This window comes from Camelus dromedarius, chromosome 12 (genome assembly GCF_036321535.1).
Source record: "Camelus dromedarius isolate mCamDro1 chromosome 12, mCamDro1.pat, whole genome shotgun sequence".
Lineage (NCBI taxonomy): Eukaryota > Metazoa > Chordata > Mammalia > Artiodactyla > Camelidae > Camelus > Camelus dromedarius.
In genome coordinates this window covers 63,933,503-63,958,355 of record NC_087447.1, presented here as the reverse complement: position 1 = coordinate 63,958,355, position 24,853 = coordinate 63,933,503, and the positions used below count along the sequence as shown (strand labels likewise).

At 44.2% G+C, this 24,853-nt stretch overlaps 1 protein-coding gene and 1 non-coding gene across 2 annotated transcripts; both read right to left on the bottom strand.

Annotated features, from left to right (window-relative positions):
- Positions 1–11,672: 11,672 nt before the first annotated feature.
- FUT4 (fucosyltransferase 4) lies at positions 11,673–17,294 on the bottom strand. The gene has a single exon (XM_031460587.2). It carries the CDS (start codon positions 16,970–16,972, stop codon positions 15,380–15,382), a length of 1,593 nt encoding a protein of 530 aa, XP_031316447.2. The 5' UTR covers positions 16,973–17,294; the 3' UTR covers positions 11,673–15,379.
- A 2,997-nt stretch (positions 17,295–20,291) lies between these two features.
- LOC116155540 (U6 spliceosomal RNA) lies at positions 20,292–20,395 on the bottom strand. The gene has a single exon (XR_004139425.1). It is a non-coding gene; the product is annotated as a U6 spliceosomal RNA (small nuclear RNA).
- Between the last annotated feature and the right edge of the window lie 4,458 nt (positions 20,396–24,853).

The window sequence follows — 24,853 nt, the reverse complement described above, 5'->3', positions numbered from 1 at the left end:
AATAACTCGTTCTGTTCAATAATTTTATTCTTGAGTTCACCAAATTACCGTTCTGGCTTTTATTGTAGCTGGTTGCATTTCTTTATAACAGCTATTTTGAATTCTTTATCACTTAGCAATTTTCTGTGCCTTTGACTTTGGTTGCTGGAGAGTTATTTTCTTTTTTTGAAATCACATTTTCTTGATTTTTCTCAGTGTTTGACAATATGTGCTTGTTTTTTCACATTTGAAGCAGTGGAGTCCTGCCTTAGTTAAGGATTTAATTTATCTTTGATTCCTAAGAATTCAACAGACTGACAATTGGAAACCTTTCCTTTGTGTTCCAGAAGGTGGCGCAATTCCTCAGGTTTTTTTATTTCTCCTGTTGGAGCCGGTTCTCAGGGCTGTGCTCAAGAGCGCACACCGGGAGCTGGCAGCAGAGTGGGGAGAGGTGTGGGCTTAGCATCTGGGGCTTTAGGGGTGCCCCCAGGCCTCATGGGGGATCCTTGAGTGGCGGGCTCCCACGGGTCCATAGTGGACATCCTGCTGAGGCCCCAGACAGACAGCAGGAAATGTGTTCCTTCAAAGCCCTTTGATGATAATCTTGTCTGCCTCCCTTCCTTTCCCTCTCCCCACAGGCACAGAGGTCCCTCCTCAGAAATCTGGGTGCTGCCGGAGAGAAACGGTTCCCTCCACCTGCAGCCGGTGCAGCCGGGCAGTCTGTCACTCACCACTGCTGCTTTCCACCTCCCCTGCTAGAGAGGTAGCAGCTTCCGCTGCTCAGTTGCCTTCCCCCTCGGGAAGGGGGCTGCCTTGGCCGTTTCCTCTCTCTCCTCCGCCTCCAAACTCATCTCTGTCCCGCTCTGATGGCAGGGCAGCTTCTCCGATCAGGCAGGCTCGACCTCCACAATTCTCTGTCTCCTGTCGGTGTCCACTCAGTTTTGCACTCTCCAGGGTCCCACTTTCCCAATCGTGGTAAGTGGGGTCGGGCAGGCTTTCCGACTCTCTTGGATTTGCAGCCCTTCCGAGGTCCTATCCACCCACTTTTGGATGTGCAGGTGAGCAGAGATCGCCCAGATGTCCTGGTTTGCTGTGCAGAGACACTTGTTCAGTTATAAATGTCCAATTAGTTGTAAATCAAAGGAGAGAGAAAAAGGAAACAAGTCACTCCACATGATGCCAATGTCACTCCGCTCCCTACACTTTCACATGGTTTTGACCACTAACCAGAAATCTCTATGTGATCTTTGTTTCCTTATACTATTTATCAGTGCTATTTTAAAGATCAGCACAAAGTAGACAAGGTTATATCATTTGCAATATTGGAAAATAAGTCCCAGACACCACCAGTTGAGATCCTAGAGTGGGCTAGCTGCCCTAGAGGGGGAGATAAAAAACCCTGGCTAATTGGAACTGGCTGTTTGTCTTCCATTCTTCAACCATGACAGACCCATCTTCCCTTTAGAACCACTGACCACTGGAGAAATACTTACTTGTAATCTTGTGGCTAGAAATGAGATGTTAAAAGAGACACATGATGACTCTAGTGGTTGTATCCGTCCTTCCCTTGAGGTAGCTCTCCTGGGGCAACTAAGAGCAGGTACATGGGGAAAAGAGTGTCGATGAAAAATACTCAGTCCATCCAAGAAAGAAATGGAAAATTTTATTCGAGGCAAATCTGAGGGTTCCAGGAAGAGCATCTCAAAAAGCTCTGAGAACTGTTCTGCCTGCTAGGAACCAAGGCACACTTACATCAATTTTTTTGAGACAGAGGGCTGTATATCAAATGATGTATTATTGACAGTTTACATAATCCAGATCTAAGTGGCATCCTGGTGGGTCATGTGATCCCTTACAAGATCAAGAAGGAATGTTATCTTTTAAAGAGTTGTCTTGTTGATGCTAGGGGAATGGTACTCTTTGTGGTCGGGTAGGTATTCCTGCTGATGGGCGAGGTCTGTTCAATGCCCAATGCAGACACACAATGCACAGTTGAGGGTGAGAGGAGGCCAAAAGGCAGAGAATTCTTTATGTTTAAATTTTTCTTGTCTTGCCATAGAATATGAATTTTATTTCACAGAGCCAAGAGTTATGCCATAATCATACTCAGATCTGCCCACAAACAATAGCCCAAGGAAGCAGACCTGGTCACCGGAATCACTACTGTGGATACAATACAGCCATCACGTCCTGTTTTGACACAGGTTCTTAAAAGCTTTTGTAATTAGTTCCCCAGGCACTGGCTCTTGTTCCCAACTGTGTCCTGGGAATTGTCAGGGTAGTGAGAGCTACTTGACCTGTCTCTCTTTCCCCTGGTTTTCTGGTGGCTAAGGGCCACAGTGTGACTGTGGGTTCCAGAGCCAAGAAAGCACAGTGGTGGCCCCAGGGGCAGGAGGTGTCTTACTGGGCCAGTTCTGACCTGTTCCTGAAGTCATGCCGGAAAAAGACAGAACGTGGACTTTCAGTGTGTCCAACATTCCTGAATTAAATTCCTTGCTAATTAAAATCCCTACAGTTGTGCTTTACAGCTTTTTCAAACCCAATTCAAATGTCTCTTCTGTTTTGAAAGTTTCTTGCATCTCCAAGAAAACAGTTTTCATTCTTTGGCTTCTTCAGCATTTTGTCCCTTTCTTTCAGCACTAACCACAACAGTTATTGGTAAGCCTGTCTTTTTCAAAGTTATCAATCTGTGAGTTCCTTCAGCAAAGGAACCAGTCTGGCCCTTCGTCCCACTCTGAACTCAGCACAATTCCATGAACCCAGCAAATTATCAATAAATGTTTGTGGAAATACTTGAATTGGGGTTTGGCTTTAAAAAGTTGGAAGATTTGTTATGAAAATTTTGTTGGAAGATTTGTTATAGAAGAAAGCAGAAATTTAAGGTAAAGAAAACACAGCCTGCAAAAATGTCAATAGGTCAAAAAGGACAATAACAAGCTGAAAAGGAAAAATGACTTGCCCTCAATGGAACACAAATAAGGAACACTCACTATCCTTGCATTCTCAACAGCAGCAAAGAGAGATTATCAAGACTACGGGTTCTGGTTGAAGATAATGATGTAGGAGGATCTTGAGTTCACCTCCTCCACGGACACAAGAAATCCATAGCTGTAGCTGGAACAATTAACTCTGGGAAATAAGCTTGCTGCTACCCATGGGGCAAACTAGGAAATAACCCACACTGAAGTGGGCAGGAGAGGCTGAGACATTCGCTATAAATCCTGTAAGCAGCTCTTTGCAGGAAACGGCCCCCAGCAGGAAACTCCTTTTCTTGGCATTTTAGCTACACTGCAACTGACGTTTTAAAGTCAGTCCTTACCCCCTCCACCCCCCACCCACCCCCCCATGCTCTACTCAATCGCAGCCTCCACCAAGCACGCTTTTCAGATCGGGCGAGGCTGTGTGGGCGTGGTCGGCCGCGGGGGCGGGGCCGGGGTCTCCTACCCTCCAAGTGGTTTGGTGGATGCAAACCAGGCCCGGTTGCGCGCCTCCTCCGCGGGGTGCAGTGAGTAGTACGCTTATGAATGCACCAGTTACCTCGCCCTGAACGAAAATGCGAGCCTGGATCGCGGAGGACAGGTGGCTCAGTTCTGACACCACATCTAGAAGGCACGATGACCAGGGAGTCCCAAACTTTAGGGCGCAAAGGAGCCACCTGGACATCTGATTAAGATCTAGGCGGTCTGGAGTAGGGCATGAGGTTCTGAATTGGTAACAAGTTTGGTGCTGATGCTGCTGGTCTTCAGGTCACACATTTGTAGCAGGAAGGTAGACCAGGATTCCCACGTGGCTGTGCATCAGCCTCACACTCAGGGCTTGTTAAATTAAGTGATCCTGACTCCATGCCCAATATTGTAAAATGCTGGGCCAGGGGATAGGCCTGAAGATTTTGTAATAAACCCACAAGCAATCCAGCCAGATTGGGGACCATTGAGGGGAGAGGACTTAAATCCACATTTAAATGTTTTTTCCTGGAGAAAAACAAGACGAGACATATGCTAGGAGATACATGTTTTCTCTACCGGGGGTATAGGCAGGTGGAAGATTTAGAAAATGGTTATCAGCTCAGCATAAAGTCTCCTGGTTACTAAGAGCATAGATCTTAAATGTGCTCACCACAAAAAAGAAATGGTAATTATGTAACGCGATGCAGTTGTTAGCTATGCTATGGTGAGCATCCTTTTGCAAAATATAAGTGTATCAAAGCAACAGGTTATACACCTTAAACTTACACAATGTTGTATCTCATTAAAGCTGAGGGAAAAAAAATCTCTGACTCCTTGCTCTCTGAGGCTATTTCCCACATGGATTTCTCACTTCTTGGTGTGAACAATGGATTCCAAATTAATGGAAACATAAATGAGAGAGGGAAATTGGGCCTTGTTTTATTTCAGGGAAAGGCACAGAGCAGGCTTGAGGCTACACAGCCAAGACCAGAATCCAAAATCCCACTCTAGGTCAGGTACCATATAGGAACCACTGCCCATGCTGCTAGCCCCAGCTGCCACTGTTCACGCCACTGACTCCCATGATGCTGGATGCTGGACCCTGGGGCTAGGACTGCTGTCTCTGCTGCTCCTGGCAACTGGATGACATGACTGCCACTCACGTCACCAGTGCCAAATGTATTCTGTACTGTCCTAGCCCAGCCTAGCTGTCACCAAGTCCCAAGACAGAGGCTGGCATGTGGTTACCTGACTGGTGGAGCCTCGTGTCCTGTCCAACTGCAAGAATGTTTGGGGAGGTAAGTTTTTCTCTCTTATGGAGGGAGATGGTCTCTGCCTCCTATGAAAACACTTCCAGTGTGGAATTCTCCCAACCTGGGAAGAGGGCACAAGTTCCGGGAGCAGAGGTTGTGCGTGAGGGATGGAACAAGAAGGACACATTTTGATTTTTGGAGCAGCGGTGTGAGAATGGAACTTGGTCTGGTACACTGTAGGCACTTGGGTTTGGCTGGATGAATGGGTGACTAATAAATGATATATTTCAACTTACTCCCGTGATTGCCTGTTATGGGGTCTCTCTTTTGGCTACTCCAGTTTATACTCCCAGATAAGTGGAATGGCATTGTTGAATGATGAAATGATTGCTCAAAATCCTCCTGTACTTTGTCTTTTGTTGGGATTAAAAAACTAAGATCTAGCAGGGAGGGTATAGCCCAGTGGTAGAGTGTGTGCTTAGCATGCATGAGGTCCTGGGTTCAATCCTCAGTACCCGGATTAAATAAATAAATAAATAAGCCTAATTATCTCCCTCCTAAATAAATAAAAAAATAAATAAATAAATAGAAACTGCCACTTTAAAAAATAAAAACAAATAAATAAAAATTTAAAAAATAGAAACAAGCAAAAAAAATGATCCTAAGATCTGTACGGCTGTGGCTTCAGAGGAGCTACATATATATGCTGACATTTTATATTAACGTTCACATTTTTTTTTACATCACATTTTTCTGGGGATAGTGTATAGAATATTTATCAGTTTTTATGTGATCCCAGCAAAAGTCTAAAAAAAAAAAAAATCCCAGTTTAGCCACCATGCTGCTCAATCTGTGGTCCATGAAGAGCTAATAAACTTTTTAGCAGATGCAGTGATACAATATAAATGCTTTTTTTTTTTTTTTTTTTTTTTTTGGCAGTTACCAGCCTGAGACAAGATGAGGCAGAGATTCACTTACTTACACACTTACACTCCCTTTCAGTCCCTGTATGTATCTTTTGGTGGGCTGATAACAGTCAGTTACAAACCAGCACTGGCTCACAGGACAGACACACAAAGTAGCACTGGTTTAGTAAAATGGCATTATAAATCCAACTGTATCAATATAAACATCTAATGTAAACAGATTAAATAAGCCAATCAAAGTCCAGATGATTAGACCGAAAACGACAAAGACCCAACTATGCTGTCTACAGTAGACACACTGAGACTCAATTACAAATAGATTAAAATCAAAAGAATGGAAAAATACAGCTCAGGTAAACGACAGCTGTAAGAAAATTGGATTGGCTTCAGTAATATTGGAAAAAAAGAGATTTAAAAAAAATACTAGTAGAGGTAAATAGGAACATTTTGTAATGATAAAAAATAAGTGTTTATCAAAAATATAAAATAATTTTATACACATATGCATCTAATAACTGAGCACCAAATACATGAAAATAAAACTGACATACAATTTTGCTTGAAAATCAGATTCTGCTCCTAAAATAAAGGTATGAAAGCCACGCATAGAGTCTTTTTCCTTACTTTTGGGCAAGAAACTTCCTAAACAATCCTTTATGGAAGCTTAAAGATTTAGAATGGCAATAGTCCGTCCACCGGCATGCAAGGCAGTGCACTGTGGAAACAAGCGGCCTTGGAGGCCAAGAGAATCGGAGGCAGCTCTGCAGTGAAAAGCTGTGTGACCCTGAGCAGGTAACTCAGCCTTTTATTTATCTGTGTAATGAAGATCATAAAAGTCAACTCACAGGGAGTATCGTGACTGTAAAATGGGATAATATATGTGAAAAATGTATGTGGGCCAACTTAGGTGGCCACACAGCAGATTCAATAAAATTCACCTGCTCTGTCTTCCTCTTCCCCTTCATTTATAACATTTTAGAAAAGCGAACTATTGCACTAGAAAGCAGATCAGTGGTTGTCAAGAGCTGGGGGCGGTAGAAGCTGTGGCCAAAGAGCCATGAGGAAAACTGGGGGATGGTGGAACTGGACCACAAGACCCAGTTTCCAGACCCTGGAGTGGCACTGGCTGCGCTGCACCACCAGAATGGCCAAAGTGAATTAACGGGGCTAACTAAAATTCCATCAGGCTTCTGACAGGCAAATGAGCATGGAGAACCGAACACCCAAGACTGCTATCCGCTGAAAAATCTGTAGAGAAGCAGCATCGGCAAAGGCATGGCTCCACCTTGGCATTTATTCTGGGCAATGAAACTGAAGCCTTCAATGGTTCCCCTGACTTTAGGAACTAATACAAAATCCTTAGCCTCGCTTACAAGGCTCCTCATGCTCAGACGCTGCTTTCCTCTCTAGAAGCATCTCTTGCCCTCCTCACCTCTCACTCCTGCCCCAGCACACCCTTGTCTTCTAGTCCAGAATTACAGGCTGTCCCTCTAACCTACCATATTCTCCCACACTCATGGGCTTTTTGCTCATGCTAGTTCCTCCCGAATACACATCTCTCATACTCACCTCTAAGGTGTGCTTCCTACTTAAAGACTCACCCAGCTGTCTCTAGGTCAGGGAAACCTTCCTAATTTCCACCCACTCTGACATCCACGCTGAACTGGACTCCCCGCATCTGTGCTCCCATTACACTCCTTACGTTCCTCAACCAGGACCCTAGCCAGGCCACTTGAAGATCGTTGCTTCATTTGCCTGTGTCTGCTTCTAAATGATGATCTCCTGTTGGACAGGGACCATGTTTTCACCTGTGTGTCCCAGGAGTCTCACATAATGTTTATTATGTGAAAATACATGTTGACAAAATGAAGGGCTGAGTGGATTCTTGGATGGATGTGGATGGATGAATGATGGTTGGACAGATAAATACTGGCTATCAAATAAATATGTCAGAAGCACTGTGGGACACTCTGGGAACTGAAAACGTATGTGTGTGTTTCTGGTGCACTAAGAAATCTGATTGACTGACTGATTTGAATTTCTAGTTTTCCCACCACCCCTCGTTTTCAGATATGACATTTATACAGATTAAGTTAGATTATAATAGCTGGAAATAAATCTGAAAAAGAATACATATATATAACTGAATCACTTTGCTGTCCACCTGAAACATTGTAAGTCAACTATGCCTCAATCAAAAAATTTTTAAAAAAAGAAAGAGAAGGGGGAGGGTATAGCTCAGTGGTAGAGTGCATGCCTAGCATGCACATGGTTCTGGGTTCAATCCCCAGTACCTCCACCAAAAGTAATAAATAAATAGATAACCCTAATTACGCCCTGCCCCCCACAAAACTAGAAAATTTTTTTAATTCTTTTAATTTTTAAAGAAGTAAAAAAAAAAAAAAGTAGTTATGTTTTCTAGTCTCTCTTTCCCCAGCCCTGCCCAGAAGACCTAGCATCTTCTTTGGCACTTCCCAACCTCCTCCTCCTGGGGACTGGACCCCAGCTCTTCACTCCTAGCCCATCGCTGTGATCCTGCTGTAGACCACGTGGACTGACCACCTGGAACAGCAAGGTTGCTGGCCCCAAGTCATGCCCACCTGGAGACTTGGACTCAGTCAAGACTATACCTGCGGTTAGGTTATCTCGATACTGGCCCTCACCGTGAGGCCTCTAGGCTCTCGATGATACCATGGTAAGAGCTGCTAGCAACCACCTGAAGGCATTGCCCCTGGTGAGTGGTTTTCAGGTCCTCCCTGGGTTGGCCAGAAGGCCTCCCTCCGTTTCCTGCCCCCAGGGCATTTCCCATCAGGTCAACTGGCTTCTCAGAGCAAGCAAACTAGAAAGCAGAAAGGGCCCCAAGAGGGAAAACCAGGCTTCTTGTCACCTAATCTCAAATGTGTCAGCCTTTCACTTCTGCCATATTCTTCTCTTCATTAGAAATGAGTGTTAGAAATGAGTCACCAAATCCAGACCAAACTCAAAAGGAGAACATTACACAAAGGTGTGGACACCAGGAGGCAGGGACCAGCGGGGGTTGTTGGGCGACATGAGGCAGGCCACTGTTGTAGAGGTACAAGAATTTACCAGAGACAAGGGAAAGTTTAACAAAGGAAAAGCTTAATAGATACGCTGCTACAGGCAACAGCGGTCCACACAGAGGAGAGGTGCCTGTGTGAGCACTGGGGCGAATGTGCAGGGTCTTTTATTGGGCGGAAGGGGCTGTGAACACAAGGGGCAGGGGGCTGCGTGATCAACTTGTGCACAGGTACCTGACTGGTTGTAAGTGAGGTAAGACTTGTCAGGGGCCACTCTGAGTTATGGGATTTATGACTCTGATAAGGGCAGGATATGCAGTGATGCCTGACCGCCAAGGGTATTGGGAGATTAGTCATTTCCTGGGGGCAGTTAGTTTTGTTATAGTAAACACACATGCAGGGAAGTTGTTTTTATCCTGAAGTGGGGAGTGGGGGTTAAGGGTGCCAATTGGCTCCAGGCACACAGAGAGCCCAGGAGTGAGGGTTTTATGGACTTCAGAACAGCTTCAGAGAGTGCCAGATGGCTCCACGGGGGTCATCGTAGAAATGGATGACCACAACGCCTTTAATGTAGAGTTGAGAAATAGGAAAAAAATACGGAAAGCACCCTGCATATGGTAAGACCTTAATAAAGAACACATACTAGTGAACTACAACTTCTAGGAAAGAATCCTTGTCTGAAAGCCACAAATTTGTACCTCCCAAAGAAGGAGGCTTGGTCAGTCTTCAGATAAGACTCATTTTTATCTGAGGGTGTTTTTGTTTGATCAGTAAGAGCATTGGTATTTCAGAATAAGTTTCCGGGAGTGGGACAGAGATTTTGAAAATGTTCACCAAACATTTTGAGAATGAGAAAAAAAAAAAATCACAGGGTAAGAGCAGGTGTTCCTAGTTACTAGGAGAGCAAAAGCCCCATAGAGGTTAGTAATTCTGAAGGTGATGCTTAACAGTAACACTTATTTTTAACTGTAGTATTAGTGAAAATAATCAGGTAGCTTTAGTGTTGAGGCTCGAGGCTGCAGAACTTGTGTTTTTAATAAGGGACATTAAGAAGACTTAGTTTGTGATGAAGGAAGTTCATTTCTAACATGGAATCCTCTGCCTCCTCTGAAGCTACTACTGAGAGTTTGCTTTTTTTCCCTTTAACTGCTGTGATTTTGCACAAAAATCTAATTCTTTACAACTTGCTTTAAACGGTTTTATCATAGGATTCCACATGAAACCAACAAATGTACTAAACATTCTAAATCCCTTCTGTGTTTTCCTCTGACTCTTCTTCAAAGCAGTCAGTTGGTGATTATGGTTATATTAAAAAATAGGAAATTTCTCTAAAAGTGGATAATGAGTACAATTGAAGTATGCCGACAGGAAATAAAAAACAAAAACAAAAACCTGCAATGGATGTGGTTTTCCCAAGAGGAAAAAGAAGCATTCAAAAAGAGTTCAAGAAGCTGTTGTAAGCAATCCAGGCGCAGTTTTCTATTTCTGCTGAAATGTTAGTTTATTCCTTGTTAAGTTCCTGCCTCCTTGTCAGTGAGTTCAGACTTCTTGATTTCACTTCTCATTTGCCAACAGATGCTGCACTTCAAGTGGGAACAAAGGTTTCTTGAGGAACGTGGCATTGAATGATCGACTTTACACTCTTCCCTCATTTTCCAGGCATATGTTCCTCCTTTCTCCTACTTGTCATCTTAACCTTCGTCTTCCGTCTCCTCTTTTTCTAGCTTATCTTCTCACTCTCTCTTCAACCACTTCTTACTCATGTACCTCAATGTCTTTCCTTTTACTCTTCACTCCCCACATATACCCACCACCTGCTATGCTTTTAATGTGCTTTTCTTTTAACTCTTTCATTATTGAGTCCTCTTTTCTTGTCACACCTGCCCCTCCCCTCAGCTGGCCATCACCATTTTTCAGACTGCCTACCTAAATGAGCACATCAGTGTGTGCCTCTCGGAGGAGGAAAACTAGAGAAAGTAGTCAATGTTTTTTCCAAGTTCATAGTTTCTGCATCAGCTGCTAAGAAGAAAATGCCTCTGCCCACCAGCATGTTCCTAGTCTTTATTCCACTTCTTTAAAAATTGGCATTATTTAACTTCATGCACAGGAGCTAGAGACAGCACGTTGAAGGCATCAGAGCACTTAGCAAAATAAATTGGAATGAGAGAATATATAGTACTTATGTCCTTGGAGATGTCACCAGGTTAAAGTGAAAAGCCAGGCAAGAAAGACAAGAGGACAAGATGAACTCAACCTCACATGGTTTACAAGAGGCAAAGCCATCACATGTCAGTTACCAGTCTAGGAGCAGTGAGCTTAGAGGGCCCTTAACCAAGACGCAGCCCATGTGTCATGGGGGACACATTAGCACCGGGGGGGGGGAATATAAAATTATAACCAAGGAGTCATTTTCCATCTCATCACTTTAATCATTTTGTCAAAACAATCTGAACAGGTGTACATAAGTACTTGATTTATTATCAGAATGCATAGTGTGAAAGTCCCTGAGATACATCCAAGGATGACTCGAAGTGTATTCAATGCAATTATTCACCATACTAATTACCAAAGACTTGGCTCCCTTCCCTGATATTTAAGGCATGTCACTAAAAAATATATATGTAATATTTATGTATCATATAAATATATATTATATATAAATATATATATTTTTTAATGCTAAATTAGAGTCTCCCTCTGAAGTGCCTGGTTTTTCTGCCAGTTTACTGAGGCTGTATAGTAAGTCATTTCTAGACTATAAGGAAGGCACTAAGGGCGGTAAGGTAGTTCTTTAAGCCCTGGGGTGCCAGTTAGTAGAATGATGGCAATGGAACTGGAAGATTTTGTTCCACCCCCTAATTTTACAGTTCAAGTGACAGAGGCTCAAAGGGGTTGTGACTTGCACAAGCACAGCTGGTCCTGCCACTAGCATTGTAACCTTGGCAAGTCCTTACACGGGTCTGGACCTCTGCTCCCTCCTCTGTAAAACTGACTGGTGAGCCTCACAGCTAACATCTTTCAGGTGCTTCCTATATGCCCCACACTGTCCTGAGCGCATTTTTTTTTTTTAAATGGAGGTACTGGGATTGAGCCCAGAACCTTGTGCAAGCTACCACTAAGCTATACCCAACCCCCTGTCCCGAGGACTTAGTGTCTTTTTTAATTCTCCCAACACCTCTATAAATTATATATGATTACCTTCAATTAGAGATGGGACTATGAAAACACAGAAAACTTAAATAATTTGCCCAAGATAAGACAATTAGGAAATGTTGCAAAGCTGGTCTAGCAACCCAGGAATAAATGCCTCCAAAATTCTCAAATTCCAATTCTTAAATTCCAATTCTTAAATCCCTTCTAAGAAACCCCCATCAGGTAGGTACTCAAATTCCTTCTACCTCCAAAAGTCTAGGGCAGCGTTAACAAGCTATGACCCATGGACCAAACCCAAGCATGGCCTTTGTTTGCACGTAGTCAATTGCTGTTTTTGCAGACAGCAGAGTTAGATCGTGGCCACAGAGATTGTATGGCTGGCAAAGCCTGAAATTTTTCCTCTCCAGCCCTTTACAGAAAAACTGTGCTGATCCTTGCTCTCGAGCTTTGAAAATTTAGAGCATCCTGTAACTCTACAGCACTTTACAGTGTACAAAGCACCTTGGCAGACATCATCACATTTAATCCTTGTTTTGCAGGCGCATTCATGCATTATAAAGGAGGAAGCTAGCTTAAGTAATTTGCCTGATCAGGGCTACAGGAGCAGAAAGTGGCAGAACCACATACCCAGGTTTTGACTCCAAATTGCAAGCTCTTTCCATGAAGCCACCCAGTCTCTAAATTACTGCTAGGGAAGGGCTTGGAAACTGAAAACGACCTGTGAATACTGAAAGCAAGTCAGACTGTCCTCCTGATGCAGACATCAGTCCAGGTGCACTCGTGTAATTAGTCATCAAGCACTAAAAATATTAAATTTGTAATACAGTTGAAAGAAAAATTTATGAAAGCCATTTCTGAAATACATGTGATGCATCATATGTATTTTTATATTCATATATGTGAATTTTTAATCTATTCAATTTAGAATTTGAAAAACAGAATAACATAAAATGAACAATTGCCATATTTCTCTTACTCTTTGATGAGATTAGCCTAAAAAAAGTTTTGGTCCTTAAATTTTGTCCTCAAAATTTCCACATTAAAAAGATTCGATTATACCCTCCTCATGCTCAGTATTCAATAACCACATATGTGGTTAGTTTTAAATAGGCTTAATACTAAGGAAAGCCTTAGTAAAACAACAGTTATTTAATTAACTATATCACTTAACCAAAACTCCAATTTTTTTTTCAAAGAAAGCCTCACTGCTTCTTCCTAGTCTGCAAATTCCATCTCAATCTAAATGGCAATGATGATTCTTAAAACCATACGGCTTAGCTTTCGGGATTCATTTGAAATACACGATATTAGGCCCCTTCCTTTTTATTTCAGATATATTCTGCAACATATCTTGAGACTTAATTTTATAATCCATATAATTGGATATAGAGGCATGAAATCACTGCAAGGAAAGAAGGGGGAAAGATATGTCTCTCTCACTGATTGATTCCCCACCATGTGTTAAGCACCTTGTGACTTCTTGAAATTCTGAAAACCGTTGTGAAGTAGTTTCCTGCTCCATTTTACGGATAAGAAAGCTGAGGCTCAAGGTTATTACTAATATGCCTGAGGTCACATGGCTGGGATTCAAATCGAAGCCAGATTATCTTCAATTTGACCCAAACTGTCCCACACTGTCCCACCTAGATTCCCAATAACACCAAGATCGCTGGCCAATAGGTCATAAAAGGCTTATTTGAAGAATAGGATTTTTCCTTCTTCTTTATTGGACGCCTGCTACTTGGATATTATAATTCTGCCCGTACTATTTTAATAAGGATATTTTATCCAGGGATTTTCATTTCTCCTTTTAAGGAAAAAGGAGAATTGAAGCACCTAGATTTTAGACAGCTTTTTGAGTTGGCAACAAATGCATAGAAATAAAACTTTATGATTCAGCTAATTGTACTAATCAAATGCACAATTACTATTTACAGCAGAACTCTTTATAAACTTAATTAATCTTGGGCCTTACCCCCAATAAGTCACTGAGGGTGTTTATTATAATAAATCAAGGGAAAAATTATTTCAAGCTTTAAATCAACTGGCTTTCTAATAACTGATTTATGGTACTGTTAAGTAAGTCGTTTTAAACAAATAAGTTCTGCCAACTGATTTACCAAAATTACTACTTATTTTTTGACAGTGGTAGATTGTAAGAGCCTTAAAGAGAGGGACCTTGCCTTGGGGTCTTTCCTGGCACCCCAAGCTCAGCGTTTGGCACAGTGAAGGCACGTGGGGAAACCTAATATGCTGCTTGTTCAAAAGCTTTTAAAGTCAATACATATATTTTCAAAGTTGGCCTCATAGCACAGACTTAAGGGCAGGAGAAATGGGAGGATATACTTACTGTACTGCTAGGCAGATGAGGAGGGGAACCTGATGGCCTCAGAGAAAATTTCCCATTTCTTTAACAAAAGATAAAGCTTTACTGCAGGCACTAATTTAGTTCTGTTTCCTAGCAACTAAATATTTAACTAAAAAGTGACACACAAACAGTAACTGCCATTAACAGACACCATGAAACTTTTTCCTTTTGCAAGGTTCCCTAAGGGCAGGACAATTTCACTGTTCTGCAGACAGGTAATGCCAACAGCTCCGGAGGGCGTGAAGTGGGGTGGGGACTGACATTCCAGTTTAAATTTCAGCTCCAGGAAAGACACAAAATAAATAACTTTGTGGAAAGTGACATTATGGCTTCCTTCTCTTCTGTTTGTAAACACAGGCTGATTTTCTGGGAAGAAGGGAGAAGGTTGCTTCTACTTTATTTTCACATCTGTAATTTTAATATGCTTTAAAAAAAATCCAAGTTATAGAAAAACAGAGACACAGAAGAAGTAAGTCAGGAGATGATTATTCACACTGTAAACGGATTCTCCATAGGTTCTATTAAATACTGAGCTCTCCTAAAGCAGTGAGTTTGATTTAAAAGCGGCTTCTCAGGAATACCTTTGTGTAAAGTGAGGTACACCAACTATTCATCTTAACTCTTCTCCAAGGACAATCCAGCATCCTGTTTCCATTTATGAAGCAAGGAAAACACAGTACTTGTTAAGGAAGGCAATGGATTCTTGGATCACCCTCCTCACCTTTCTTAGGAGACAGGGCTTTTACTACCCTGCGACAAGGCTCTTTCTAAAATCAGGGTTTGCTGCATTTGGCCCAGTGATACGTGAATCGAGGAGCAGTGTGTGACACTCAGCACAGGCCACAAATATGGCCTGCCGCTGATGAGGAAATTCAGAGCAACTGAATGGTTTTTTTTGTAGTTAAGCTATTTCTCTCCCTCTGCCCTGGGTACTAGGTGAGAAAGGACTCCCTTCCTCAACCCAGAGCACGGATGCTCTTGGACAACAGAGGGAGCCCCACAGCCATTTGTGCAAAAAAGCATGAGCCCCCAGCATCCTTCCCACCCAGTCGCTTTGCTGAATATTAGTAATTGGTAAATCAACTTGTTTCCATAGATTAAAAATGGATGTTTGGAAAATTTAGTCCCATGATTCGGCAGTCAAGGAGTCGCACAGCAAGAGGATCCAAAAGATGACGATTTGGCCTCCCTGGGTTCTACCCAGGGGAGGATGACTTCACCGCTCAAACCAGCCAGCCAAATTACGGATGCTCTTGGGCTGGTCCCCAGCCGTCTGCACAGCCTGGCAGGCCCGGCACCAAGGCTCATCCCAGAAGGAGGTGATGTGCACAGCGTGACTCCGGCGCCAGCTGAAGTAGCGGCGGTAGGCAGAGGGGTTTCGGTCGAGGAATTGCAGGTAGGCGGCCAGGGAGGAGGCACTAGGGAAGTCGTCCACGTGGATGAAGGCACCGCGGGGTACGAAGCGCTCATAATTGGCACGGTCGGGGCCCAGCACCACGGGCACAGCCCCGGCCAGGAAGGCGTTGCGCCACAGCTTCTCGGTGATATAATCCAGGTGCTGCGAGTTCTCGAAGGCCAGGTAGAACTTGTAGCGGGCCACTGTCTGCAGGAGCCCAATCTCAGGCACCGGCTGCCCGGGCCCGTCCTTTCCGAACACGTCCACGGCCACGTGCTGGCTCAGCTGGCGGTAGTAGCGGACCCGAGCCTGGCGCTCATCCCAGTTGCTCACTACCCAGGCCACCAGCCCCTGCTTCTGGGCCAGCGGCGGGACCAGGCCCGGCGGTTGATCGCTGGGATGGGTGCGGGGGTAGAGGTAGCCGTAAGGTACGAAGATGTCCGAGTCGACCCGGTAGGAGAGTGTCCAGTTGAAGAGGTTCCCGGCCAGGCTTCGCAGCCCGGGAGAGTGGGAGGGCGACTCGAAGTTCATCCACACCCAGCGCTGGCCGGGGGGCCTGGGACCCGAGGCGGCCAGGGCTACGGCTGCCTCCGCAGCTTCCTCCTCGTCGTCCAACGTCAGCAGCTGCTGATTCTCCGTCAGGCGCACGTGGACGCCCCAGGGCGGGGGCCAGTCCGGGGGTCCCCTCACCAGGTCTCGGTGGTGGAAAAGCACCGCCTGGGCTTCCCCGTAGGCCGCGCGATCGGTGAGCAGCCGGCAGCCGCTGATGTTGAAGCGCAGCCGGCAGTCGGGGGGGCGCCTGGTGGCGCTGCGGCCGCCCCCGAAGGGCTCCCACCACAGCAGCACGCTCACCGGCCGCACCGGCCGCCGCGGGGCGGAAGCGGCCGGGGTCAGCGGCGGCAGCTGGTTCCAGCAGGCGTAGGCGGCCAGGGCGGTACACACTAGGCCGGCGGCCACCGACGCCAAGACGGCCGCGGGCTGTCCCTGGCCTCCGCGCTGGCGGCGCCGCCGACCCCACAGCGCGCCCATGGCGAGCGCGGGCAGGGCCGCTGATGTCCGCCGCGCGTCCGCGGCCGTGCTGCCCCGGCGCCGGCTCTCATGCTGCCGCTGCGGCTCCAGCCGTCGTTGCCACCCGCCGCCGCCAGCTCTGGAGCGGGAGAGGGCGGTCCCGGGATCTGAAGGCCTGTGGGTCCCGGTCGCCTCCTCGCAACTCCCCGCCCCCTGGGCCTCCAGGGCGAGGGGACCTGGTCCAGTCGCCCAGCCCGGCGCCGCCCCGTCCCTCCCCTCCACCGCGCCCCCCGCCCTACCGGCCCGGCCAGGCCCGGCCCGGGGCGCTTCCTGCGGCACCTCCGCCCACTCCGGGGCCCCTCCAGCGTTCCTGGACTTCCGGGCCGAGCCCCGGCCGCTCCCCATCCGCGACTCCGGGTCTCGTCGCGGAGGTCCCGGGCTTCTCCGGGCGCGCTCCCCGCCCCACCCTGGCCTCCTGCCCGCCCGAGTTCCCTCCCGGCTGCCCCCGGGTCCTCAGTCGCGTTGGCCTGAACCCTTGCCTTCCAGAGTGAAGGACCAGTCCATCCCCGGGTGCGTGCAGGGAACGCGAGAAGCTTCAAAAGCCTTTGCGGTGGGAGAGCTGGCGGGAGCTCAGGAGGAAGTTGGCCGGCGATGCTCGGCCTCTGGGCAAGACAGAAGATCCGCTTCCTTTCTCAGAGCCTGCCGGAAGGAAGGAGGCGGCGAGGGCGCAAATGTGGGGGCTGACCTTGACCCCGTGACTTGCCCACGCAGGCCAGTGTCCAGTCAGCCTGAAACCCAGCAGGACCCTGTCTGTGGAGTCCTCCCTGGTACAAATCCTTTCCGTGTCCTCCATTTCTTGTTTGTAGGAAAGAGGCTCCTTTCAGCCTCCAAGATCTTTCTTCCCTAAATTCCAGATTCAAACAGTTGCTAATCAGGGAAGGGAGGGGATGCAGAAACAAAAGAGGAGCAGTTAAGAAAAAATAGTAGTCCTGGGGCAGGGTCTTGGTTCCTCCTCAAGTAATATACACAGTGTCTTTGAGTTCTTTTGCAGGAACCAAGACCCCCACCCAGGTGGAGGATGACAGCTTCTAGCTGAGCACAAGATTCCTGGAACACCGCCCAGCTCACCAACAACCAATCAGAAGAAAGTCACCCACCCTGCAGCCCTCACCCCAAATTTTGCCTCTAAAAACTACCCCCCCAAAACCATTGGGCAGTTCTGATTTTTCCAGCATGAGCCACTGTTCTCCTTGCTTGTAATCATCCTTCCTCTGCTCCAAGCTCCAATGTTTTGGTTTGTTTGTTCTGACTGTGCGTGGGCACACAAAGCGCTGGTAACAAACCCCCACCCCTGTGAGGCCCACGAAGGGGGTGCATTTTATGAAACCAAGTTTTCAAGGAAACCCTACCCTTCATAAGAGCATTCGCTTTGCCTACCGCCCCCAAAAGAGGATAGACCAGGGCCCTGGCTGCAGAGAGTCCTTGAAAGGTTTTAATAAAGCAAGGGAGCAATATAATGAGATTAATACTTTTAAAAGCTCATTTGTGAGGGGAGGTGAGTATAGAGAAAACGGCATAAGATGGACTTCTGGTGTCCTAGCCATGTTTATTGATACGGGCACTGGTTAATAAGTGTGTTTGGTTGAGGAACTTCAAGCTGTTTGCTTACATATGTAATTCTATCTATGTATACGTGTATGTATATATGTAATTTTATGTATACTTAAGTAAAGTTTTGCTAAGAAAAAAATCATTCTGTTATCAATAAAGAATGAGTTGGAGGGGAAGGTATAGCTCAGTGGTAGAGTGCACGCTTAGCATGCACGAGGTCATGGATTTGATACTCCAGTTAAATAAAACAATAATAATAAATAAATAAATCTAATTACCTCTCCCCCCAAAAAACAAAAAAAACCAAGCAAACAAAAAAAGAAATGAAGGTAGTTCTTAGTGTGCGATTCACTGTGGGAATACACACACAAACACACACACACACACACACAAATGAGTTGGGTATTAGGGACCAGGATAAGAATAGGAGTGTCTAGTCCAGTTGGAAAGCTCTTGCTATAATTCACATGTGAAACAAAAAGGACTCAACTATGACAGTAGCTGTGAGGAGAGTAAATTAAAATTAAAGAAGAGATTCAGAGAGAGTTGGGAAATCTGTCCCTTTCTCCAGGAGGCCATCTTGGACACCCATGTGCACACATCCAGGGTAGGTTACGTGCCTCTCCTCTGTGCTCTCGTATACATCTTTCAGAACATCATGGGGTTAGTGATCATGACTGTTTCAATCATAAACTCTCCCTAGCACAGAACCAGGCATCTAGTAGTAGTCATCGTCTCAATGAATACTTGTTGAATGAATGAATGAATGTCCTAAATATAAAATTGAAATGATCTTTAGGTACCTCTGTTCCCCACTAGAAAGTGTGTCAGTATCAGGAGAAACTGGCTATGTGAATGTCTTGCTGTGACCTTAAGAAGCCCCATAAGCTTTCAGTGGAAAATACTACACATGGATTAATCAGAATCCTGGTGACAAGCATCAGAAACTCCATCAAATTAGGCTGGCTCTCATCGGTCCAATGTGGACCAGGTGCTCATTCTTGAAACAATGACTGTGGCCAGGGGATGTGGACTCTCTTTAGACCCTTTTCTGGATCTAGGTGATAGAATCAGCCCCATATAAACCTCATCATGGACTAACAGTTGCGGGGGAGGGTAGTTCCTTCAAGGAAGAAAATGAAGTGCTGTTACCTGAAGAAGAGGGAAAGGATAGTGGACAGGCCAAAACAACCTGTCTACTAGCCTGAATTATTATTATTCTAAATAAATTTTAAATCACTTCAGTGGTTTTTTTTAATGGAGGGACTGGGGATTGAACCCAGGACCTCCTCCATGCTAAGCACATGTTCTGCCACTAATCTGTTACCGTCCCCCCTTTCTTGGTAGTTTTTTTTTTCCTGTATCACCTTAGAACTTTAAACACTCTATGATTTATTTTAATTTAGTAACTATAAACAAATGTTTCTTTGTGTATTTAAAGCCCTCTCAGTTTCCACAAAATATTACCCAGGAAAAACCAGATTGCAGTCGCAAGCCTGAAGACAAGGTCAGGTATACAGAAGGGCTTTTGGCCCCGAGCTTGTGAAAGAGGTGTAGAGGAGAGCTCGAAAATTCAAGGCTCATTTTGTCAAGATGAATGAGGGATCCGTGCACAGCAGGTCCAAGAATGACCCATTCGGTTCCAAAACTTAATATAGGACAGGATTCTCTGGGGGCAAGAACCAGGCCAACTGTGGTTCCTAAAAGTCTACCTCGTGCTTTGTTCTTCTCCAGGGAAAGAGCTCATTCTGAGCCTGTCCTACTGTTCTTCACCAGCAACATTTGTTATTTCCTAGGGTCGCCTTGGAACATGTTCTGACTGCCTTGGGTCTCCCCACCAGCACTCTGGCAGCCTGGGATCCCTCAAATGGGTTGTTATTTTTGGTTGGATCTGAGGTTTCTGTGACTGAACACTGACCTGCCAAGTATACTTTAATTCTTTTTTCCTTGAAGAGAGAAAAGGGCAAAATTCCTCCCAGTATTACGTACTTACCAGGAAGTGGGGAGCAGCCAGGGAGCAGGTGTAACTGGAAAGGCTAACCCATAGGCAAAAAGGTGGAGATGATTTCCTTTGCCAGGTGCTTTTTTTTTTTTAACTGAAGTACTGTTGATTTAAAAATATGGAATCCTCACAAATTTACCTGTCATTCTTGCGCAGGAGCCATGCTCATCTCTGTATTGTTCCAGCTTTAGTATATGTGCTGCTGAAGCAAGTACAGGTACAATTTTTTAACTGTGTATAATTAGGCAGATGAGTATGGAGTGAATGTTAGTTTGAAAATATTAGATAATGAGTAAGTTCAACAACCATCCACAAGTTTTTGTTCATTGCCGTATGAAATCTTTGATAGAAAAATAAAACTAACACCAACTTATAAGGTTGTTTCCTTTTATTAAAGTGCAAAATCTTATCACCCCTAAACAATACTGTTATGAATAGTCAGTATGAGAATTTATTACATTTAGTTTAGGCTTTTACTCTTACTCTTTTACTCAAATTCTTCCTTTACTCTTACTTGACTGAACAGGTAAGGCAAGAATTTTGGATACTCAGTAAAAGTACACAGTGAAATTCCAGTTAAAGTCAGAAATGTCTGTACTATATTTAAAATATCTGTAGGGCTTACTTCTGCATTTTCCTTTTTAAACTACTCTTTCATAAAATAGTTTATTTGCAGTCACACGTTAAAGTTATAGAATACAAGGCTTACACAAAAGAAAATTATTTTGACATTGCAATAAACGTTAACATCACACAGTGCAATGCTTGGTACATATGAGGTGTTTAATAACTATTTGTGAAATAAATGAATAGATGAGTGAATGAATGAACAACCACTATTGATTTTACATTTCATGAGGCACTTATGAAATAATTCACTTTCTTCATTCATGAAGTTTATGCAAAAGACCTTGGACTATAAAATAATAACTAAGTTAAATAATATAGAACAAGCCGTAGGGTAAAAATGGTAAGTATCATACTGGCTTCCCCAAATCATCTTCAAGTTCAGCAGCACTATCTACCTACCCCCACCTCAAGTTTACTTGGGTCCTTAGTCAAATTACTTAGCACAAATCCTGTACGGTCTCAGGAACTCAACAAACATGTCTGCTCTGGGTTTATTATGGTACCTGCTCCACATCAGAATTTACGTGCGGCCATACTCAAGACAAGACCCAACTCAGGGAGGTAGCCCAACTCTCTACAGATGGAAGGGATTGTGACTGCCCACCCACCCTACCCAGTCCCCCCAAACCCCCATCTTGACCCCACTTCTCACAAGACCCAGGGCACACTTCGCTAAAGAAAATGGAGAGAAGATGCCTTTTCCATAGAGGTCAGGGAATTCTGCTCTGACTAGCAAATTCCCACCGAGCAGCCATTCAGATCACAAAAGTGGTCGGACCAGGTTCCAGCATATTTGTTTGATTCTTCCTGTAAAACAAGTCTAAGGTACTTGAAATATTAAGAAATCCCTGTTAGATTAAAGTAAACAAAATTAGTGACATATAAATGATTTTGGAAAAGTGTGGAAATAGAAGGGTAAATCCATGTTGCTCGCATGACAAGGGAAAAACCGTTCCCAAGCAAATGGGACAGCCACATCAAGCTACTGTGGCCAAATAAAGCACAGCCCAGAAATCATACATGATTCACCAAGGTGAAATCACAGTGAAAATGTTGATAATATTATTTTCCACTGGTCTAAAAAGAACCTTTGGTCTGTATTTACCCTGAGTAATGTTCCGCCTCATTCAACAAACATTTGGTCTTGGGAGAAAGAGAAAGACCAGTGAATAAACACTGCCCTGACTGTCTAACTGCATTGCAGGAACTCCTTCTGTCCTGGCAGCATCACTGCGCTCTGCAAAAAAAAAGGGGGTGGGAGGAGGGGAACTTCTTTGAGCTGACTGTTCAAAGACTTAATTTCCAGGATCATCCAAGACACAGGGAAATAGCAACTCGAGGTCAAAGAAGAGAAATTAGATGTGAATGAGAGCCCCAGTGTCTGGGTGTCTGACCAGCCATTCACAGAGCCCACTGCTCCTCACAGAACAGCCGCTTTGCTTCTTTGGTTCCCTTGAGACTCTCCTGAGCCCATTTCCCCGACCACAGTTTGAGAAAGGGTGATGGGGATTGTTGCTAGAAGATTTTGATATGATGACCCCAGGGTTTGCTGTGTTCCTTTAAAAGAGAAAATACTTCAGTTTTTCTTTATTTTCGTGTATTATGCCAGGACTCCTTTGTCATTACCAGTTTGCAGAGCTGTTTCTAAAGTGTTTTCCAAGCAACAGGACTGAGAATTGGTCTATAATGATTTTTGCCAGACTGTATTAGGGTCAGACCTTGTTTGGGCTTCAAAACTTGCAAAAGCTATAACTTTATAATACTTACACTTACTGGATTCCAATTATGTGCCAGGCATGTGAGGTATATCTGAACGAACAAACAAACACCTCTGCCCTTGTGGGACACGTTAGCCGTCACACTCAACCCACCCGTGTGAATTATGGCTTTAGAGAAATTCCAGACCTGAAGAATCCAAAGCTTGACATCAGAAGCTGTGATGAGGTAGGCCCTTAGTAATCCTGCCCATTTGCCTCCTGAAACAACATTTCCTTCTGTCCTTGCCACTTTGTCCTGCTTCTGAATTGATCACGTGTCACCAGAGTAGAAAGTCCTTTTAGGCACCTGTATTTGCAACTTCCTCATACCCATTTGTAATTAGTTAAGTAAGGTGTGTTCATACTATCAAAGAAGGTTTTCGTGTTAAAGAAAAGCAGGTGGGGGGGGTGAGGGTGTAGGCTGCAGACATGAGACTTTCTGCCCAACAGCTTCCACTCTCTCTCTCTTTAGTTATAGAGAAGCAGAATGATAAACCAGAACGAAGCTACTTAGCTCATACACATGTACTCCAAGCAAGCACTGTAATTAAGCCAGATAAAACTAAAGGCAGTTGTCTTAGTAAGGATCTTGTTGGTTGCAATTCAGAATTACAGTGACTTACTAGAGATAGCTTTAGACCAAAACAAAACAAAACAAAACAAAAAAACAAAAAATCCCAGGGTTGGGGGACAAAATTTACTATCATGTGGGAAGGGGGACATACTATATAGCTTATAAAAACATGATTTACATAAACATCTATTACATAGGAAAATGGTCACAGTGTATGACTAAGTGAAAAAATGCAGGATACAAATTAGGTGTAATGTGACAGTATTTTTGTTAAAAAAACAAAAAGCCTCTGCATTGTATGCTTCCTATTCCATAAATATTTCAGTTGTAAGACAAAGGCTATGTTAAGAAGATAAACCAGGGGATAGATTTCTTTAAAAGTGAGACTAAAAAGTTTTCTTTTCAAAAAAAATTTGTCCCATCTCAGGCAGCTAAGTAGCTAAGAAAATTTTCCTAATCATTTTGGCTATTTATTTATTCATTCATTCATTCATTCTAATCTTTTGGTCTGTGTGGCTCACAGATACTTTTATCATGACTCTTTGGCCAAATTAGGTTGGAGTGTACAAGTCCTATGACACAAGTTACCCAGCACCCTGCAGCAACTGTCTCTGGCCTGAACGCAGGAAGTTCAAGGATTCCAGGGCCAGGAGCATATAAAAGTAGCCATTGGTTTAAAATTGATAATAGATTTTTACCATTTTAAAGAAGTGTCCTTGTAATCCTGGCTTTCAAAGAGTTTTCATTTTTTTAAAAATGCTTTTTAAATTAAAAAACAAAACAGATGCATCATATTATATAATCATTTAAAAAAATCATCCTCTACATTATTCATTATTATAAGTAATCCTGGCATGAAAAACTCTGTATAAGAATCCAGTTGGGAAGATGTGCAATGGGGCAATGAAGAATGGGTCCTTTTAACCCCAAAAGGACCAGGGCCTGAAAGTGGAGTAAGGACAGAAGCCCTAGCAAGGAAGCAGTGCCATGAGATCAGTCCTGGGAGGAGAGATGGGTGTTACTGGTTGGTCCGGAATGGAGATGCTAATACGGAGCTCCCAGCCCAGGCAGCAAGGCTGAGAATAAATGGGGCGCAGCGAGGGTAGTGGAAGGGGGGATACTTGTTTATTGGGCTGCAGTAGAATGGACGTGAGAACGGAATTCCTTGAGTGTGTGTTTGTGAATTCACACCGGGAGCCCAAGTGCAAACAGGACATCATCTCGAATGAATGAATGAAAGCCAGCATCTCCCACCCATCTGCACCTTTTGTGTGACATCTTAACATATGCGCAAAAAGGTTGATGGTAATTATTTGGGAGAGGTTAAGATTTTAGATTTGTAAGAATAGTAAATGCTTTACCCCAACTCCAGGTAGTTTTTGGTGTTATGTTTCTTGACTAATTGAAGATGTGATTGCTCCAATTTTACCCACTGGCTCATAACCCTGTTTTTGAAGTAGCCTGTGGTGAGAGAGTTCCATAAACATGGTAGTGGCTGGAACCGGCTTGCATGGAGCATCTCTTCTGGTGTGTATTAACTAAATGGAAAATTTTATACTGAATCTGGAAAAGTTTGGATTTTGACTCAAGAGATTATTGAGTATTTCACAGTGTAAATATTTTTGAGTAGGGAAGGGTCATATTCAGTCAACAAATCTTTGTTGACCTGACTTATTACATTAAAACTGAGAAATAAACTTGAGAACTGTGAA

What these genes read in the sequence shown, in the direction of transcription:
- FUT4 (XM_031460587.2), bottom strand. Translation starts at nt 16,972, where the DNA reads ATGGGGAGCGGCCGGGGCTCGGCCCGGAAGTCCAGGAACGCTGGAGGG.